Source organism: Heloderma suspectum, chromosome 10 (genome assembly GCF_057233095.1).
Source record: "Heloderma suspectum isolate Gila_16-S chromosome 10, 16-S_ref, whole genome shotgun sequence".
Lineage (NCBI taxonomy): Eukaryota > Metazoa > Chordata > Lepidosauria > Squamata > Helodermatidae > Heloderma > Heloderma suspectum.
The window spans coordinates 33,964,358-33,986,847 of NC_139467.1; the positions used below are offsets into that span (position 1 = coordinate 33,964,358).

Here is a 22,490-nt window from a genome sequence, read left to right on the forward strand (position 1 = left end):
GAAAACGTTTGCTGTTGTCATGTTGCTGCTGCCATGTTGTGATGAAACCACCACAGCGCAGCGAGACATGGACAGGACAACTGGGATGTCCCACTGCCCGTGCCACTTTTAAATTGAGGGCTCTGTTTGCCCTTGGGGATGAGGTCACATAACCAAGTCAGACTAGCTATGTGGCACCATGACATCACATTCCCTACATGAATCCCTGATAGGCTGTGGCCACCTGGGGAACTAGGAAGCCTGGACAAACAAAAATGATGCCATAGCAGGAGCACAGGAAGGAACGAGAAGATGCAAATCACTGTGAACAGCAATGAAGAAAGGTACAGTGTGAGGGCTTTCTGGGTGGAGGGTATTTTCCCTCCCCTTTTCCCTCAACAACTGAGGAGGAAAAATTTAATGTAGCCCAAATTAGAACTTCCTACCAGATAATTTTATTTCAGTTTTACAGAGGCCTGCACTAGAAGGTTATTTCCCTGAGGTTAGAAAACACAGCAATTGCCAAGGAGCAGGAAGTACAAATTAAACTATTTAAGCAAATTTCCATTTATTATTTTCTCTTCCTACTTCCCTCAGCATTTTGTTTTCCTGGATGGAGTATACAAAATGAGGAATTCCAGCTGCGTCTGGGCTCTTCATTTCCTACCATATTACATTTCTGCAACATTCGCCCTTGGAGATGCGTGCAGAGATCCAATAAAATTTAACCATATTTGGTCCATCACTGCTCGCTTCCATTCTCAAAGAGAAAGATAAAAACCACACAGGGTTGCTTTCCTTGTTGTGGAGGATGCTACAATTGCCTGGCTGTTCAGGAGGACCAAAGCAATTACTCTCAGATTTCTGAACCAGTCACCTGCACTCTACAGATTTCCACTGACACTTCCAGAATTATTGTTGGATGCTGAAGTAATAGTTAACCTTATTTAACAACTGAATACCACTGGTTAAGTTGAACCCTACTTTGGCACTGAGCAGTTACTGAGATTTGCCTAAAGCAAAACTAAGCGAGCTGGGATTCTTCCTTGGGCAAAAACCTGGAGAGTGTTAAGGAAAGCTGGAAGAGAGCTAAGACTAGCAACATTTCTCAGGGCAATTTCTAAGACTGGTCAAGTTTACTGAGGGTGTGTGTGTTCCCATATATTTCCAGCAGAGGCAATGTCAAAGGTAGTTTCAGCATTCAAGGGCAAAAACCCAGAAGGCCATGCACATAACCCTACCCAATACATGATCAGCCCTTCCCAGTAAGTCTCTCATGCTCCTGGAAAAGCTGGCCCTGAAGGTCGGGGGACCGTCTGAAGCAGGCTTGGATATAGCACAAGAAAATGCAGCTAAAAGGCCAACATTTGCAAGCATCCTCCACCCCTGATACCCAACTGGCCCAGTTCACACATAATGGTAACCCATGGGATGTTTAAACCCCTGGGTTGATGGGGCTACATGGCAGCAAGTGAGTGTACTATTTTGCAGCCGTGCGCACGGCCTTGCTATCGCTTGCTGGTTCACGTCTGGTTTACAAAACAACCCAGGAACGCCTCATTCCTGGGTTGTTTGCTGCGACACCCAAACCCAGCACTCTGGGTTGTTGAGGGAGAAATACAGCCCTAACAACCCATGGGTGGTCATTATGTGTGAATCGAATCAATATGTGCATGGAACCTTTCCACTGGCACATGCAATTCTGTGGATCCTACCCACAATATCTTCCTGGACACCAGAGGGCACTGCCTCATTTTCTACTGCTCAGCCTAGTACTACTAGTACAAACTAGGAGAATTCCACTTACCTTGGGCTATCTCAAGCTGTCTTTTTGCATCTCCTAATGCAGAGAACAGGTCCAACTTGATCCGCGTCTCTGCACTCAAGCTGTTCTCTAAGTGCTGTGTCTTATCCTGCATGGCTGAAAGTGCTGACATTAACACCTCTGTATCCTTTTCATTCTCTTTGTATTTCCGCAGTTCCTTTGAGAGTAATTAAAGCAGGACTGTTACAAATAAGGTCTTTATACTGACATAGAAGGGAAAGAACAAATTAAATGTATGTCTGGGATTGAGGGAGGAGAATGAAATCTGGGGGCAAAACTGCAGTATGTAGGGTGTAAGACAATTTAGTGATATGCTTTGACTTTGAAAGTAGGATGTAAAAAACATACATGCTCGGACATCATAATCTGAATACAAAGGTAACTTAGATCTGCAGAAGCTGCAACTTGAAAAATGAAACGTTCTGTGTAATTATACAGTTTTCTTTGCCTGCCCTTCCCAACGGCCCAGAAGAGATTGCAATGTGTTATTCTCATGGCCTGTTGAACATGAATATATGCACCCCAAAACACAATGTTAGCCTGTTATTTATGGGGGATCTGCCAGTCTGTGTCCAACTAGGCACATATTGGCCTGTTTCTCAGGTTCCATTCTAAACCCAAAACTGTACCTCAGAGTAAGAAAATAAGAAGAACCCTGCTGGATCAGACCAAAGGCTTATCTAGTCCAGCCAGATGCCCATGGGAACCCCACAAGCAGGACACGGGGACCAGTGTATGTTTCCCAGCAACCAGTAATCAGAAGCATGCTGCCACTGTTTCATGAGTTGAGGAGGCTTTGATTGGTTCCTCCCAGCAGGGGCCATACTCAGGGCAGAGAATGCTCCTGGGTATACAGGGCCAATTCAGGAGATGACATTGTAGCATGTAACCATCTTGACTGGCAGTCATTGATAGCCTTATTTGCCATGAATGTGTCCAATTGCTTTTTAAAGCCATCCAAATTGGTGGCCATCACTACATCTTGTGGGAGTAAATTCCATAGTTTAACTATGCACTGAGTGGGATACTTCCTGAATCTCCCACCATTCAGCTTAATTGGATGACCTGGGTTCTAGTACTATGAGAGAGGGAGAAGTTTTTCTCTCTATCCGCTTTCTCCACACTATGTATAACTTCATACTCCCTGGCTCCTAGAGTCTGCTGCTATGACGTCTCCTTCTCAATTGGCCCTTTATACCCAGGAACATTATCTGCCCTGAGGATGGCTCCTACTGGGAGGAAACAATAAAAGCCATCTCAACTCATGAAACAGAGAACGCACCTCCCCGCCCCAAGCATGACCATCTACCCCTTTAAGAGTCAAAGGTTTCCCAAACTGCTCTGTTCTGCCAGCGCCTATAAAATGAATCAATACAGGATGATCTTTAGTTCAGGGTGCATCTGCATACAACGTTCTTCTGCACCAGGTTGGCCACCCATGATCTAAACCCGGTGTAGGGAACCTCTTTCAGTCCAAGGGCTGAATTCAATTTTGGAAAAGCTCTCGGGGGAGGAGGGAGCACATTCCAGTAATAGGTGGGGCTGAAGCCAAAGAGGCAGGGGCCAAAGGCAAAGGGGGTGGGTCCAAAATATAAAAAACACAAGCATATTGTAGCTTAAAGCTCTTACTGACAGTCATCAAGCCTTAGGACAGGCTTGGGGGGGGGGACTGCACAAAGGCTGGGAAAGCACCCAACAATTTGTGGTTGTGGGAAAGGGTGTGGAGCTGAGGAGAGGAGGTGGGGCCATTTGGAGACTCCAAGAGGGCCAGAATTGGCCCCTGGGCCTGAGGTTCCCTACCCCTGATCTAAACACATTGCAGGAGTCCCACCTGGCCCACTTCACCACGGGTGTTTCTGCCTTAATACTAAGGCCGGACCATTAGTCCATCTTGCCCAGTAGTGTCTACTTCAACTGGCAGCAGGTCTCCAGAGTCTCAGGCACAGTCAGTCTTTCTTAGCCCTGCTATCCAATAGCATACTGTATGCTAAACTGAAATAAGTGCGGCCTGAACCTGGGTTCTCCTCCTCTCTGAAAAATACATCCTTTACCACTGAGCTGTGGCCCTTCCCCCACAGCAGGGAAACTGGGACTGGAAAACAGGTGGGGCCACCATGGGCAAAGGCAACGTGGTGCTCCAGAGAAATGCTCAATGCTTGGTGCTCCAGAGAAATGCTCAATAAGCTTCTATTTGCTAGCAAACAGAAGAAGAGGTTATCTAACTGCCTCTCTCTGCAAATTAAATTCCTTTGTTGGTTTAAGGGTTTTTGACAAGTTCTTTTACCTACCCAACCTTTCCATGCTTTATTTTAAGGGTGGGGTGCTTTTAAAAATGTTGCTCCATTTTAAGCCTCAAGAGTTGGATGCACTAGAGAGCTCCAATTAAAAAAAACACAAACACTTTACTTAATATATATGTCATATCCACAAAGTCAAACTGTTTTTCTTTTCAACATTCAAGTGTGAAGCTTGTGATTATTAAGAAAATATTCCTTTGTACATTTCTTGGTTCTCAGCATATTAAATCAAGAGTTGCACTACTTTTCCCTAGCCAGTTTGACTATGTCTATGCAGTACAAGGAAAACAAGGAAAACGTTGAAAAAGCAGAAATATTTCACTGCAAACCTACAGAGTAAGTGAAAAAACTGAGAACAGGTTCAGAAACATATGTAGAACTTGCATCTATTTTTATAGGCTTTTTTTTTTAAGCAAGTCTATTTAAAGTTGACACTCTCTCTCTCGAGTGTCAACTTTAATCAAACTTGTTTTTCTGACAATTGAGCAAGAGCATTATACAAGCAAAATTAAAATTTTTAGGGCTCTTTAAGAAAAGAACTACAAGTTATGGAGGCCAAGTGCTTAGCCCTCCTGGTCCAACAATCAGGATTTGCTGGTCCCCTGCAAATCCTGCTCTCTTGCCCAGAATGTTTTTAATTTTCTCCCTTCCACCAGCAGGACTCCAAAACTGTAAGTAGTTTATTCAGAATAGTTGTATTCTGCTCTGCAGAACCCCAAGGCACCTAATGCTATAACACACACATCATAAGCAAATTACAAGATTAAAACAAAATTAACTTTAGTTAAAAAACACACAAAATAATGAAAAGACCACAGGACGATCAAAGTAAAAATAACCAGCACTCCTCTTAAACAAGGACTACATTTTCAGTACCTTTTTAGGTATAGAGGAAAGGAGTTTATAGGAAAGGAGGTATAGAGGAAAGGAGACAAATATTTTAAGGGAGTTGAATGTGGTTACAGAAATGTCATAACATACACATTTCTTTCATCCCATTGTTCCTTCTGATCAGGCTTTGAAGGTTTTTGAAACAAGAAATAAACCTACAAAACCTGTTTGACCAAAGAGAAAGTGGAATGAGCACACACTCCAATGAGCAGGCAAACTGCCTTCAATTTTTAAATGGCTAAACGGCTTAGGACCAGGTAATTTAAAAGAACCCTCTCCTCCTGCATGAAACTGCCCAGCAATTGAGGTTAACTAGTGAGGCCCTCTGCACCTCCTGCCACCTCCTGAGGTGCAATTGGCAGAGATGTGAAAGATGCCATTTCTGCTCTGCTGCCTAATTGAGGAACTCTCTGCTCGAGGAGATCCATCTGGCCCTCTTGCTCCTTACTTTCTCCTGGCAATTGAAAATGTTTTTGTTTAGTCAAGCTTTTGATTCGTCTCATCTGGAAGACAGAACCAACCGCCCACGTACAATATTTTGTTGCTGATCCCACTTATAAAAATCTGTTGTCACCCTCCAGCCCATGTACACCTAAAAATGTAAAACATACTTATGACGAGGACGTTTTCAAAATAAATGTATCATACAGCGATAATCGCCAGGGAGCCGTGACTGCAGCTGCTCATCCAATATACAAACTGGTGACAAACTAGTTCACATTATGGCCTTGTTTGCAGGTAATGGTGGCAAACTGTTGATTAACCCACAGTTTGCCACTGTTACATGTAAACCGGGTCGATGTATGAAATGGCCTTAGCTCTCCTAAGCTAATGGGGTTGCTGTGGACCCAGCAGCTGTTTGAAATATCTGTATAACTTTTGTTGTTGTTGCTGAACCTGTCGTACTCCATTTATTCCACAACAAGTATGGGACCAGTTATCCTGTGATGTTTCATCTCCCTGCCCTACAATATATTTTTAATGTGTTTAAACTTACTAAGTTAACAGGAATTGTATTTATCCCAATTGAAATGAATGAGGGTGTACAGCTACCAAATGCCTAAGATAACTGGAGTCCATTCTATCCCTAGCAACTTCTCAGAATACAGTAGGGAAAATAACTTAGCATTTTGTCTGTATCATAAATTCAGTTTTTGAGGTTATACCACTTCAAAAGCACTGGGGTAATTTCCCTGTTTCTGTGAGAATGTTTCTGTACATTCCTATGCACAGGAGTCCCATTACAGAGCACTGCAGGGGTCCGCTGGACACCAGGAGTACATTTTACCCTGGGGTAGCCTTCCGCAACCTGGTGCCCCCAGCTATTTTAGATTACCATTCCCAGCATTCCTCACCATTGACCATGCTGGCTGGGACTGTTTGGAGTTTAAGTCTAAAACATTTGGAGGGCACCAGGTTGGGAAAGGCTACCATAGGGGGTTAATTCTGCTCCAAGCTGGCTTTATCTTGACACAGGAATTAACGTTCTCGTAGTGCAGACTTGCAACACTAATTTCCTTCTGTAACATTCTTTTGAAAAACAGACCAAATTAGGCTACCAGGGAACACTGGACCCCTTCCATTATTTAAAATGAGCCCAGCCTTTTACCTAGGCATCTCTTTCTATTTTCTTTGCAAGGGCTTCCTGGTAGCTGAATGAGAAATTTAATATAATGTTGTGGGATGCAATGGACCCCAATTCCTTTTGTGTTAGACTAAAGGTTTTTAGATAACCCATTTTTAAAATGTTAAACTGGAGTGAATTTGAAATCAATAATCTTATTCCCAACTAGGACTTCCAAGTGGTACATGGAAGCCCAATAACAGATTAAAACTGCCCAAAGAAGTGGTATGCAAATGTTAAGCAATGTTGGTCAATGCAAGTAGGTAACTGTCCCTCAGGAAAAGAGGGAAGAATAGCAAAGAAAAAAGATAGCTTTCAGTCGAAGCTCAGCTAGATTTAGGATAATAAAAGGAAGCATAACTGTATGCACTTCTCGTACACTGAAAGTCTTATGCTCAAAGGGTCCAAATTCTGCCGAGTTCATAAGGTCTTCCTAGGATAGCCTTCCCCAATCTGGCGCCCTCCAGATGTGCTGTAGTGCAACTCCCATGATCCCCAGCTAGCATGACCACTGCTGGGAGTTGCAGTCCAAAATACCTGGAGGGTGCCAGACTGGGGAACGCTGCCCTAGATTATATCTACTAATATTAATAACGGATGGACACATGCAAAGCTGCTCTTTACCTGAACTTTCATTTCTAGATCTCGTATCTGGTCTTCTTTCAGCTTGATGTCAATCGTTAATTTCTTGCACTCTGTCTCCAGGTCTCTGATGCGATTTCGTAAGGTTTCAGTGCATTCTCCTCTGCCAAGCAAAATGGGAAAAGTGAGAGGGGCAACTTTCAGTTCATTGTTAATTTCATAAAGTGTTTATGAGACTGAAAAGTGGGAAGAAACAACAAGTTCCATTTGCTCTTTCTATATCATACAACTCCGTGAATACCAAAAGTTATCAAATCATTGTAACAGTGAATACAGATGAGTATTGTCAGAAAATATGTAATTCCAAAACAGTCATCCCCTTTTCTACACATCAGGAACCAAGATTCTCCTGAGCTCATATATAATAAGTAAGTTTCATCATGACAGGTATGTCCTAAAAAACCCAGCTGGATACAGGAGGGGCAGTTTCTTTTTCAATATGCACCTGCTTGAAATTTTGGCAGCTCTTAATAAATTCACAACCACTTCTACATCAGCCTTTCCACCTGGATCTACTGAACTTATAAACTGGCTCTGGGTGGGAAATGAAGGAGAAAAGGAAGCCAAGTACCTGGTAGCAGCAGCAAATGCAACAGCCCGTGCAGCGGTTGCTTCTTCTAACTTCTTCCTTTTTTTTTCTTCCATCAACTGCTTTTCTACAAAGGTTCGTGCCTCTTGCTCTGCTTTAAGTTTTTTCTCCAATTGGCCGATGGTCTGCTTATCTTTTTGTTTCATTTGTACAGCATTATGTAGTCTGAAAGAGAGAGGAAAAGATATAAAAACTTCCTTCATGTAAATTGTGTGGGGAAAATCAGCATTAGATACCTTAAGAAGCTTGTGTGACAGAAAGCTTATGGAGTAGCATCCCCAACCTGATTCTGCCTTATGAGGGGGGGAAATCCTGCCTGTAGGAACATAGCATGTTGGGCAAAACATGGCCAATGGCCATGGTGGCTGGAGATGATGGAGGTTGTAGTCTGACACATCTGAAGCACACCAGATTGGGGAAGGCTGTTATAGAGGCTTTCTTCTGGGCAAAGGGCCAGAGCATGCAAGACTATGATGATGGAGGCTGGGATTTCATAGAATAGTAGGGCTGGAAGGGGCCTATAAGACCATCTGGGCAGTTTACAACATGATATTACGACATGGTATTCAGATATGTACACTTTCAAAGTTGTGTTGAATAATGGGACATTTTTGCTGTCGGTAGTTTCCACATATCTGAACATATAGAATAAACATAACAATTTCACAATACATCTCTGGCCGATGTCCTCCTAGATCCATGTATGCTGGCTTAATGCAAGAAGCATAGTTAACTGGGCATGCAAATTTGTGAATATTAATAAAAGGTTTGATATACATGAAAAACAGGTTTGACCCTCTCCCTCCAAATCCCTTGATGAGATTTCCATATACATGGATGAGCCCAAGCACATTGTCCTAGATTTGGAGGCTCTGTTGTCTTTGACGTGGACATGGTACTTGCATTCATCTCAGTATCTGTTCAGCAGGAAACGTGGCCAAACTGTTCCCTTGGATTCCTTTCCAAGGAGAGCAGCACCAAAGGCCAATAGGCAGACAGGTTCAGAAATCATAGCAGTGGTGATAAGAACGGGACATGGCTCTCACTTTTTAAACACCTGGAAGGCATGCTGTCTCTATGAGGTTTAGGTCCATTTGCCAGGCCAACAAAGCCCATGTATCTCTTAAAGGGGTGAGGCCCTTAAACTTTCTAAAGGGCTATGGTGGCTCAGAGAATAGATGGATCCAGCAAAGACACACATACACTCATAAAATAAGAGCTCATATTTGGTTTTGATTTAGTTTTTTATTCTTAAGAGTGATTTTGTGCAAATATTTACATTCCCGTGAATTACCTGTTTTGGTTAGGACTGAAGGGATTTTAAGAGGGGGGGTTGGGGAGGGAGAAGAATATTTGTATCACTCTTTACTGGAATGGAATGAAATCAGTGTTGTACTGGAGCTAAATTTTGAAAAACATTTATGTTAACAAGTCTGACCTTTTAACTGTTTTAAATTCTTCTGTGGAAAAGAATAAATGCCATATGCTCATATAGCATTTATACGTATTAATGGGAATTAGTTATTATTAATTTATGCAGTACTCCTAGCTTTCAAGGAGCTCTAAGGTATTTTACTTCATTCCTCCTGACAAGTGTACAGAGAACATGGCCAACAAGACCACGGTGTTATTTTAAAAACTTGTATACTGCCTTCCCAACTACAGTGCACTTTTCTGCAGTGGGCAGAAATCTCAAGCCATGAACCAGACGAAGTCTGGTACTTTCAAGTCTTAAATCTCTGTCACTGAAATGGAGCTCAAAGGAGCTTAACTTTTGCTGAATTGAGCCCTGAGATTTAAAAAACTGAAATTAAAACAAGCAAACAAACAGAGAAGCATAAAAAGCAGTGGAAAAGAGCCCAACATATTGGGGGTGGGGGGCTAAACTTACTTATTCTGAAGCAGCTCATTTTCTTGTCGGAGCTGTCCAATTTCAGACCGAATCCCCCGTTCTGTGCTGGTCAGAGAACCAATTTGGCTACGCAGCTCTTGTTCGATCTGCCTGCTTGCCTGGAGGTCGGCCTTTAACTTTTTAATATCCTGTTCCAACCTAGGATAAAGAACAGTAGTTCTTTCTTATGTATTAATTTTTAAAAGAACAGAGAAAACTTCATCTATCTATTGCATGTTCAAGCTCTGCTCTGGGCTTTAAAAAAACACAACAGCCACTAAGACTATGAGCACCATTCCACCATTTCTTCTTACTCCACCATCTACCTCCCAGCCTTGTACCTCAAACCCGTACCTCAAACAGGGAACTTTGTGTATAGACGCAAGCCATGCATACAATGATCACTGGACCTGACTGGACTGGAAGAGGATCAAGTCCCCCACTCTCAAATAGTTCTGCTGGCGCCAACCATATCCTTTGGGGGCACACACACAGTATTGTTAAGTGCATTCACCACGTGCTGGATACAAGTTCAAACAGTTGCACATACAGAAGGGTGATCCACAGGTAGAGAAGCTTCAACCTGCACATGCATTACCCTTGCTAGAATGGGGCACTTAGATGTACTGTTGCTTTTTAAAGGAGTTACACAACAGTCCTGTTTCCAACACACTCACAGACTCATGTTGTTTTATATAGTAAATAAATATCCTTTAGACCCAAAATACAGTTGTTTATATTTCTCTCTCTCATGCGCGCGCGCGCGCGCGCGCGCACACACACACACACACACACTCACTCACACAGGCTCAGAGAGATACACTGCAAGAGATAAACACACAGCAGTTTAGAAGGTTTAATTTTAAGCTTTCCTGACCAGAGACCATCTGCTGTATGTCATATTTAGAACTAAGATGTCGATTTTTACAGCAGCATCTAACCCTTTGCTGAAACATTTTGATGCAAAATATAGTCTCTCAATATGAATAAGGTAGGCATTTAAAGACACAACAGCATATTAACCAAATACATAGCAATCATGCCGTATTACTACATGAATTTTAGCTTCTATGACAGTATTGCTCTTTCCCTTGCCCACCAGCCTTTGCTGAGCACGTTCAAGCAAGCTGGGTAGCACTCACATGAAGACACATATTCCATCCAGAAAATGGGCATGTTTATATTATGCAAATATGGCAGGCTGGCTGAACACCATATCTAGCAACGACACCACTAGTATCAGTGTATATGGATCATTTAAGACATCATTCAGGATCTGACCACATATAGGCTATAATACAGTCTTCGCCAAACAATGATGGACTACAACTCCCATCTTCCACAGTCAGCACAGCCATTGGTGAGAATCCAGAAAGGGGAGGGCAAGGAAAGTGAGAATCCAGAGAGGGAGTGCTCCCAAAATTTTACCCCCATGGTAATTTGTGGTGGTGCGTGGGACACTTTTTCAAAATGTGCTTGCAAGGCCCAAAAAGGTTGCCTATCTCTGATCTAACTAACATCCAACTCAAATGAGTTAAAAGATCAAACTCTTTCAGAAGGTTACTAAAGGCCCTGTCATTCAATCAATCAATCCCCCTCACATTCACACACAGCAAAAATAAAAAGATCAACAGTTTTGACAAGGAAGAAGGCACTAGAAAGTCCTGCGATGCATTTAAGAATATTTCTCATTATCCACCCAGCAATGTGTCATGTTTCTACAACCTGCTTGCCAAAATGCCTTCATTAGCATCACTGCCCCTGACATCCAACATAGTCCACTAGCTTTGATGGCTTTTAAAAAGTCTTACAGAAATTCACAGAGGATATATCAATGGCTGTCCACCATGCTAGTTAATTGAAATCTCTATGTTCAGATACAGTATACCTCAATACTAGATGCTGGGAGAGGGCTATTGCTTTGTTTTGTAGGTCTCCTGGAAGCATCTGGTTGGCCACTACTAGAAACAGAACACTAGACTAGATGGGTCCAAGTCTGATCCATCGGGGTTCTTCTTATGATCCAATACCACCCTGCAGCTCCCCTTCATCAAAACGTCCTTCCCATGTGCCACTGCTAGTAATCTAAAAGGATACCCCATGACAAATCAGCAGCACCTTGTACCATCACAAGTACTTCTGTAATCTAAGTCTCTTGCCACTGACCAAAGGCCACCACCACCACTGCGCATTCCACATTCTAACCCCTTTGGCTCCAAGCCGCAAATGCCACACTCCTTATAACACTAATTTAAATGGAACAGGGAAGGGCTGATATCGACTTGGGCAGGCAATAGTAGCCAATGGTAGGCCAGTCCCTTTGGCCTACTAAGGGCGTAGCTTCTTGGATCCAAGACTGTTCAGCAGTGCATGTGGCTTCCAGGCCTTATATCTGACAGTGCACTGAAATTCTCTTTAAGGTTCAACAGGTACAATCTCTCTTCTCTATTCTGGAGGAGTAAAAACTGACCTTTTTCACTCCAATGAGGGTTGTGGTCCAAAATACCTAGCAGGGCCCAGATTGGGGAAGGCTGCCTTCAGCAGGGTGGGAGTCACTGCAATATGGTTGCTCCAACACTACTACCAGCAACGTTAAAAGCACGTCAATCACATGGGTGGCATGGTTGGTGATGGTGTTACTTCCCATGTCTAAACTGTGAGCCTCTAGGGCCAATGTGATTACCATCCTTCAAATGGAATAGGAACATTTCATTCCCGCCTTATACCAGATCAGTTTGTCCACCTAGACTAGTATTGTCTACTTTGATTGGCAGCAACTACCCAGGGTCTGAAGCAGATGTCTTGCCCACCACCTGCTACCTGCTCCTTTTTAAATGAGAGATTCCAGGGATTGAAACTGGGACCTTCTGCATGCCAAGTATGTCTTCTACCACTTATGAATATGGCCTGTGAGTAACCTTTTGGTCATTGGCCACATTGTGGGAGCAGCCCTGTAACACTAGCTGCCATGCCACAGCCAGCAATGTATGTGCTAGGCCTCAGTCAATAACTTTAAATAATGAAGGCACAGTTGTTAGTAGCTTGGGGAAACATACACACTAAATTTGCATTCATTCCTGACTGAAAGTGTCACTACTCGGTAAAGGAAATTAAAGCTGATGGGACCCAATAGTGACATTCTCTGCACAGAATTACAACCACCACCATTTGTCTCTGTGACACTTTTAATCCTTTGAAATGGAAACGCTAAAAGAAATCTTGATTCAAGTTTACTGGCATGAGACAGAACAGCACAGTGATTATACATGGCAAGAGGTTAATGTGGAACTGTAAGCTGCATACAGGGTATGTTATTAAAAGCTCAAGACAAGCCAAAGTAGCTTAATGGGTTAAGTGATCAACTAAGGCAGGGTTGTCATGTCATGCAAACCCAGCCAGCGGTGGTTATGTGAGGGTTAAAGAGGCCATGGATTATGCAAGGGTTGTTTAACGCTTGGCATAACCCCTACTGGCTGGGTTCACACGACATGACAACCCAGTGTCAGGGGTTGAATACTAAGGATGGCGTCCATGGGTGCTGCAGCTTGCCATGACAAGTCGCTGCGTGTTGTGCAAACCCAGTCATTGTGAAGTACCACTGGTTAAAAAGTGCCCATCCAGCGTACATTGTTTCCAATAGCAGTCAGGCCTTGCTGCTCGTTCCAGCATCTAATACTCAGAAGGAGATTGCCTGCACTTATTGGAAACCTGCACTTATTTTACAGTGAAGTAATAAATTATGACACATGTAGTTTTATTATCTGGGCTGTGGTGGCTTAGTGGTTAAGACGCTGACCTGCAGACTGGAAGGTCGGCAGGTCAGCAGTTCGAGACCCGAGTGCTGCGTGACGGAGTGAGCTCCCATCTTCAGTCCCAGCTTCTGCCAACCTAGCAGTTCGAAAGCAAGAAATTGCAAGTAGATAAATAGGTACTGCCTCGGCGGGAAAGGTAACAGTGTTCCGTGCACCTCGGTGTTCAGTCATGCCGGCCACATGACCACGGAAGCGTCTTCGGACAGCACTGGCTCTTCGGCTTAGAAATGGGGATGAGCACCGCACCCTAGAGTCGGACACGACTGGTTGGGGACACCTTTACCTTTTTTTTTTAGTTTTATTATACATGTTAACTATACTTTCAAACAGGATCATTTTCAACTGGCAATAAACACAAGGAGACTTATCATCATGTGAACACTTAGATCGCAGCTGTCAGGATTGGGCCCAGGCTCCCCAATTTGGTTTCTGACTCTGATTCAGAGTTGGAGGTGGAGCCAGAAGCCAAGCTGGAATGGGGTGAAATTCCCAAAGACCCTCAAGGAGTCAGTGAAGAACCTTCCCAGGGGCTTATTGGGCAGGAGGGCCAGGCTCAGAGACCATCTTCCCCCTCCTTGTGGTAGCCCTAGGGATGTCGGAGAATTTCTCCACGAATCTCCGGGAGGACGAATGCCAACGCATTTGGCCCCCAGAAATTGGTGGAGAAACGGTCCACCCCCCCTGCCCCCCCCCCCCGGATGGGACTTACCTTGGTCGAATGTCCCTGGCAGCGGCGGCTCCTGGCGGCGGTTCAGGGGCGGCTGGTCTTCCGACCGGCTGCCACCGCCGCCATTTCCAAGTGTAAAAAACAAAACAGAACAAAACAACAAACGTGATAGGCTACGCAAAGATTTATGTAGCCTATCACGGCTAGATTTTCAAAAAACACTGTGATAGGCTACGTAAATCTTTACGTAGCCTATCATGGCTGACTGCAGGGACGCAAGCGGTGGCGGCTACGGCCGCCGCCATTTGCGACCTGGCAGGAGAAGAGGATTCGCGGCCGGAGGGACGAGGTGCTTCCCCCCCACCCAGAATTTTGGTGGGGAGGAACGGGGCGCCTCCCCCCCACTGCGAAGCAAGCTGTGGGACCAGGTAAGGGACTTTCGTCCATCCCTAGCCTGGACTCTATTGGGGCGAGAGGAAGCACCGGGATTGAGAGATGCCAGAGCTTGCCCTCATGTTAAGCAGGCGGAGCTGAGAAGAGGTGAGAGGCAACCTGCCAGATTCGTTGCCCACCAGAAATTGGGTTGGGAGGATCCTCCCTGAAGGGAGGAGCCCAGAAAAACCTTGTCTAGCACAGCAGGAAACCTATCCAGTGGGTGAAAGACAACTGCCCTGCTTTAGTAGCTCTCATAACAAAAGCTCTATTTTGCTAATTAGGCCCAGAGCACAATTCCCAGCCTTTGTAGTCCCTTCAAGTGTGAAGATGTGCTATTAACTAAATAAAAGAGTTTGTTGATTGCACAGCGAGTCCGTTGCTTCATTAATCCAGGGGAGGGCTTGGAATCCTGTACAGCAGCTACCTGTGCAATTGATAAGGTTGTGGACAATTTGCATACTGATTTTTGACAAGACAGCTTCTACTGGCCACTGTTGCAAAGTGAATGTATCTTCTAAATGCTCTCCCAGATTGTGAGTTTGGAGCTGTATCATACCCTATGAAGGGCTATAGCTATTCACACAATTATTGTAGCAATCCTTAGAATAGTCCTATAAGGGAAATCAGTCCTATAAGTAAAACCCATAATGTAGGATTTGGGGAATGGTGGGGCTAAAACAAAAATGACTCATTTAAGATCACCCAATGAGTGTGCAACTGAGGCAATAACTGAAGCAGAGATTTGCTAGCTCACAGCTGCTATGCTACACAAGTATTCAATAATTGCAGTTCACATTGATGTGAAGACTCACCCATGATGAACAAGACAGGCCATTATGCCTTTTCCTGGTTTCCATGACCAATTATACTGCTCCACTAAGCTTCCTTCTCTTTCCCAATATATGTGTGCAAATTTGCAGGGGAACAGCCACTTTGGGCTGGGAAAGCGTTAAGCTTTTGTGTATAAATGTATAGCTTGGTCCTCAGATGCCTTTTTCCCCCCTTTGAAAATGCAAAAAGTAAAAATTGCTCACATAACCAAGGTTTTTTAAACCTATTTTGAGTGTGACTGAAGGGACAGACAGTAAACAGTTTTTAATTGTTTCCTAAGAGCATACTCACTGGGAAATGTCTTAATCATGCCGTATTCAGTTTTGTTCTGTGTACTATGGCTGCAGGCACAATTATCTAAAAATAAACACCCCTACACTGATTACTAGATAAAACTCTATTTACATGGGACCTTCTGTCACTGCTCCACTATTTGTTAAAGTACATAAAGGAAAATGTTTAGTCAATGAAAGGAGAACAAAATAAAAGTGAAAAGATAATGTAAATCCTTAAGAATGGTTTTGTGATAGACCTTAGTCTGTCAGCATTAAAGCTGAACTCAGTGGGGCTTACCTCTGAGTAAATATAGGGACGGGTGTACTATTATTAATTATTATTATTATTGCCCCCGTACTCACAACTGAGTCCCAGCATCGCTTGCTTAAGGTTTCTGAACGGAAGCTTTTAAAATACAAACATCCACGTATTTTGCATGGGCTTGGTCATCAGCTATTATTTGTGGCCTCTATTGACCTCACTCTTCCTCCTAACATGTGCAGATATCTTGCGAAAAGGGAGGGGTCCAATGCCTTACTCTACACCATGATTGGAGACACTCAGGAGTAAAATGATCTAGCTGCTTCTGAATGTGTCCATAGTCTTGCATGATGTCTCTACTGCCCCAAGCAATTAAAAATGTTGTGGCCCAAGCCCAAAGGACACAAATCTGCATCGAATTTGCATATACTAGTTTATATCTATATATCCAAGCTAACATTGGCACTAATAGAAGATTTTTTCTAAGTTTAATTGCCATGGGGGTGGGTTGAGGGTGTTTAAGCAGTATGGGGAGCAAGTTAACTCTTCCCTCCCCAGCTGCAATCCCCCTTGAAAATCGCTTTGTGCATGGCAATTAAGAAAGAAATCTTCCATTGACATCAATGGACATTCAGAGCTCTGAGGAATAGATCTAAGGCCCTGGGAAATACATTTGGGCCCCAGGCCTAGCAATGCCCCTGCCCTCAAGTCCTGTGTACTTGCCACAAAATCTTGGAAAGAGACAAGTCTTTCCCACCCAGCATGAAGTAAGAGACCCCTCCTATGTCTTAATTTCTGGAATGCATGGGGAAATTTGGGGAAGTGGGGGTTACCTCATTTTGTGCTGGAAAACTGGGGGCAAGTGGTTTCCAGAAAGATTTAGCGTTGCAACTAGGGATGCTTGAGGAATGTTCTTTGCGAAGTCTGATAAGAACTGTCCTGATCCACATGACCCAGACTGATGTTTGGTTTGGAACACAGTCATCCTTTGGATTTGGTACTACTCCAAATTTTGCAATGCAGTTCTTAGTTTTTTTTAAAGAACATATATCAAAATGTGTATACCAATATATATTTTAGGATAAATGATGTTCAGCAATGTGCATTTTGTGAGAAAATCGTTCAAAAATTTGTAGTTTACATGTGGATTTTAAAACAAATTTGCAGATTAATTTTGAAAGCAGACTGCACAGATTTATGAATTAGCTCATGTGAAACTGACAAGGAATGGAGATAGACTGATTCGTCTATCCTCACCTGCTACCTGCCACTGCATTTGTAGGCCATCTGCTAAAATGAATGCTGTCAAGGAGATGACCAAAAGGCCTGGAGCACCTAGAAATGCAATGATGACATCTGGTTTCCAGCTCTTTTATCATCCACTGACTCCTTGGATGAGCAGTGATTTGAGAATATTATCCACTGGTTTTTACAACAGAATTAGATGTTAAAACAGACACAGGACTGTTATATGCAACACTTAGCTCATATCCTGACATAATTACGTTGTGCATCTTTCTCCACATCATGACATACATAATATGAAACTGCCTGGCCACTGACTCCTTCAGAGACCTTTCACCAGATTTGAAGCAGGTGGTAATAAGGGACAGGCCTTTCGGGCACCCTGTTTAAGGAACACCTTCCCTAGTCTGGGCACAACATTATTAGGTTTAGAAGCCCACTTGAGACCTTTGTAGCCTATTTTAGTTTGATATAAAAACAAGAAGTAATTAAAAATGAAGATATCTAACAGGTTCGCACATCACAGATAACTGTGTTGTTTAACCCATGGTTAGCCATGGCTATGCGTCAGTGAGCAACCTCATTGCCTCCTGCATGCTTGTCACTTCCGCTTTCCTAAACTACCTGGAGAGGGTTCAGAGGAGGACAACAAAGATGATCAGGGAACTGGAAACAAAGCCTGTGAAGAGAGACTGAAAGAACTGGGCATGTTTAGCCTAGAGAAGAGAAGAGTGAGGGGAGATAGGATAGCGCTCTTCAAGTACTTGAAAGGTTGTCACAGAGAGGAAGGCCAGGATCTCTTCTCGATCATCCCCGAGTGCAGGACACGGAATAATGGGCTTAAGTTACAGGAAGCCAGATTCTGGCTGAACATCAGGAAAAACTTCCTGACTGTTAGAGCAATGCGACAATGGAACAAATTACCTAGGGAGGTAGTGGGCTCTCCCACACTGGAGGCCTTCAAGACGAGGCTGGACAGCCATCTGTCAGGGATGCTCTGACTTGGATTTCTGCACTGAGCAGGGGATTGGACTCAATGGCCTTCTAGGCCCCTTCCAACCCTACTATTCTATGATTCTAACCCAGGAATACCCTATTCCTGGGTTGCTGTTGTAACATCTGAAACGAGAGTTTTAACCCAATAAAAACCATGTGTTAAAACTCTAGGTTGTTTAACCCTAAATGACTCAGAATGCCAGGTTCAGACAGCACAACAACAACCCAGGAATGCAGTGTTCCTGGGTTGTCTAGGAAAGCAGAAGCAGAAGCTTACTCACTCTCACACACTCACAAACAACTTATGGTTTGTTAACCATAGGTTTCTTGATCATGTGAACCAGATCAGTATATGAGAAAATTTGGGAAGCTGCTTTATACCAATTCAGACTAATAGTGTTGACCTAGTATTGTTGAGCAGTGGCTCTCCAGGGCTTCAGTTGGCACTTTTCTCAGCCATACCTGGAGATGCTGGGGATTGTGCTCTACTACTGAGCTATAGCCATTCTCAGGCCTGGTCTAATTGGTGCTGGCACATCTCCTATAGGCTTTCTGTGGAAGCTCAAAATGTGGTCTCTACCACCGAGCTATGGCCCCTCCCCACAATTTCAGCTGCATTTGTTAGTTGTCCAATAACCTGGGTTTGCTGGGCAATGTACAACTGAACCATTTAAGAGAATTAAAACACAGAATCCATAAAATTGAATCACAATATACACTAAAAAAAATCTAATACAGAAACCAGAACTAGAACAGAGAAAGTCACCTGACCACAGCAAGCTACAATTAACCTGAAAGGGACAACACATCCCAACTGTGTTAATATCAATATTTAAATGATGTTAAAGACATGTTAAGAAGCCCAGGAGTACAGAAAAGTATTTGCCCAACACCAGGAAGACATTTGCAAAAGCCCCACATGAGCTTCTCTTAGAGAGAACATTCCACCATTGAAAAGCTTCAAGCAATATACCCTCACCAAAAACAGCCAAAGCAACAACAGGCAGTCTCTGTGTATGTGGCAATTCTACAGGACTGCAGACTAAGTAAAAATAGAATTTTGCTTTTTGGGAGCTTCAGATTTCTTTTTTAAAAGGCCAAGTTTCTAACCCTTATTGCTTTGACAATACTCTTGAGAACATGTGAGTAACACCTGCCAAAATCTTGGAAGGCAGAGAGGAACCTTTTCTCCACCATCAGAAATGTGGAAGGTGGTGATACGAGACACAGTCTTTTCAGTGGCATCACTGAGGTTGAGCAATCTGCCTCATATTGATCTGATCATATTGAGTATATATGTATGAATAATAAAGTTGATTGAGTTCTAGCCTCACAACACATTCAAAAGATAATTTTTCTTTTTGTTCAATTACGATATTGCAGATTGCAATGAAAATGGAAAATCTAGATACTTTAAGAATATTTTCCAGGGCCTTTCAGAATTCTGGTGAGAATCACAAAGTTTACTAAAGACTTGAGAACCAGTATGTTAAAAGGATACAGCTGCATATAAGCCATGACAAATCAGATTAACAGCAGGGAAATCTGGGAACTAGTATAAGCAAACTCTTGCAATAGAATGATAAGGAAGATGTTTCTTGTTAAATCACCTGGAAGAAATATATGTGTGTGTGTGTACGTGTATGTGTGTGTATGTATGTATGTATGTATGTATATATATATATAGGGGCCGCGGTGGCTTAGTGGTTAAGATGCTGAACTGCAGACTGGAAGGTCGGCAGGTCAGCAGTTCGAGACCCGAGTGCTGCGTGACGGAGTGAGCTCCCATCTTCAGTCCCAGCTTCTGCCAACCTAGCAGTTCGAAAGCAAGAAATTGCAAGTAGATAAATAGGTACCGCCTCGGCGGGAAAGGTAACAGCATTCCATGCACCTCGGTGTTCAGTCATGCCAGCCACATGACCACGGAAGCGTCTTCGGACAGCGCTGGCTCTTCGGCTTAGAAACGGGGATGAGCACCGCACCCTAGAGTCGGACACGACTGGTTGGGGACACACACACACACACATACATATATATATATATATAAAATCTTTATTTCAGTTACACACTATTGCATAACTCAAAATGCCTTATATTTGCTCATAGAAAATATTCCTTGCTCCATTAGTTAGGCCACTGTTAGAGACATAATAATAGTTCTTCTTATAAATTGTAACTTGAAAGCATTCAGCGAAAGTTTGATTTTTGAAAACCAGCAGCTTTACAAGAATTGTCTACCAGAAAAAAAGAAACACTCTTCCACTGAAACCAGTATTCACCTGACTTATGAAAGGCTAGTAAACTTATCTTTGTTTCATAATATGAAGAACTGCTGATAAATGCTCCACTAGATTAAAAAAGTAAGAATACATCCTTTACTTTTAAATGCAATTAGAAGGTTTTAAAAGGTCTGATACTAGTATATTTTTCTATAATGAAATATCTTACGAAGAGGTATAGTATTTATATAACACTATCTCTGTTTATTTGACTTTAGAAAATAAAACAATAAAAACAGACAGTTCTCTCTAAGGAGCTTGATGTTACCTTTTGTCTCTCCCACTGTTAAACAAGTGATGAATGTGAGCAACTGCACTTATACATACGTAGGCTTCACTTGTTGGAGGAGAGGACGGTATGGGTTAAGCCAAAGGCCTCAGAAGGTGGGTGAGAAAAGAGTGCGAGAAAAAAGTGTGTGTGTGTGCTGGCAGGGAGTTCCAGGCAAAATGGGACAGCAGAGAAGAATGGGCAGAGTAGTTTAAGAGAACTGGAGACCTTCAGGTGGTTGCAGGTGGTAGAGTAAAGGTCCAGGGCAGGGATACACTGGCTTACAAAAAGCATCTTAAAGAAAGATGTTGGAACTGGTGAAATTGTAGCTGGCTTCAGTGATTTCCTCTAAATAAGTTACAGCAGAATCCTACCCTTCCTCCAAGGACCTTAAAAGTATCATATTGGACCTGATGTATATAGGATTAACAATTTAAGTGCTTCACACACATCTGGTAGGCTGCTGGAGCGCTAACACTGGATGGAAATGGGCCAGTGCTCTTGGCAAGTGCATTTAAATGTGACTGGGTGCATGTGGCTTTAACCATGGCCTGCATCCAGTATAAATTAGGCTTTAGTCTAACAACACTTTGAGGTAGGTTAGGCCAAGAAAGGCTGATCTGCCCACATCAACTCAGCAAACATCACAACATCACAGCTCAATCGGAATCTGAACCTTCATTTCCTATATCTAAACCCAGTGCTAACTAGCAGTGCATTAAAAACCCTTTCCCCTATGATGCCATTTTCTGCCTGCCTAGTCTGCACTTGAGTAAATTGATGGTAGCCGGTGGGGGAGGGGGGTGTCCCAAAAGAAAATATCTTGGGATCTTAAGATCTGACTAGTGCCACTGAAACTTCATATTATAGAAGTGTATCAGTACCTGCACCACCAGTGGGCTGTTAGCGGTGCTGTTACTTCCCCGTAGGTGTGCTGGCATACCACAAAAATTCTAGACTACAGAGAGAGGAACTTATACATTATTAGGCAAGTGCAGGAGAGGAGGTGGGAACTTGAAAAAGGAAAATCAGTGGAAACGAGGTTGCAATTAACTCTTCTCTGCCTGCAAACTCCACCTGCACATGGGGAGTCATTTTTCCTCAGTCTATGAAACCAGGAGCAAGCCTTGCTGAGGGAAACATGGCCAGAAGGAAAACATTTGTCAGAGAAAATTGATGGGTGTGGGGGGGAAATCTGTCAAGTTTTCCTGCAAATTCTCCCCACTTCTTCATCTGCACTATCTCAGTGAAGATGTGTTTGGGAATGCGTATATGCCAGGTAAAATGTAGTTCCTCCCTGACGTGCAAGGGAAGTTGTGATCATGCCAGAAGGGGATCACATACCTCTGAAAATATTTTTTTACCAGCCATTAAAAGACAGAATGAGAAGGAGCTTAGCAAATACTGACCAGGAAAGAAATCCAACAATCGTTGCACCATGAACAAGAAGGCCCTGTCTCTCATGTCTGCCCACCTAATCTCACCTTTGGATGGTCCTGCTCTCTGGACCTCCAAGGTCAATTTCAAAGGTGCCATCCCACTGGTGGTTGGCTGTCAATAGCTGATAATTATTTAGGATTTTATTGATGACTTTATATTCATTCATTAAAATGTGTGAACTGCTTTGAGAGCCCAGCATGGGCCAAGTGGGACACAAATCAAGAAAAATAGTACCATATGCA

General features: G+C 43.1%; 1 protein-coding gene across 2 annotated transcripts in view; it reads right to left on the reverse strand.

Moving 5' to 3' along the window:
- The window catches only part of MACO1 (macoilin 1), an 83,985-nt gene that overhangs the window by 2,185 nt on the left and 59,310 nt on the right, over positions 1-22,490 (reverse strand). For both annotated transcript variants that reach the window (XM_084815868.1, XM_084815869.1), the window contains exons 7-10: positions 9,739-9,897; positions 7,830-8,012; positions 7,241-7,361; positions 1,787-1,961 (exon numbers count right to left, since the gene is read on the reverse strand). In XM_084815868.1, coding sequence (XP_084671994.1) covers positions 1,787-1,961; positions 7,241-7,361; positions 7,830-8,012; positions 9,739-9,897 — 638 coding nt within the window. The remainder of the gene's footprint in view (positions 1-1,786; positions 1,962-7,240; positions 7,362-7,829; positions 8,013-9,738; positions 9,898-22,490) is intronic.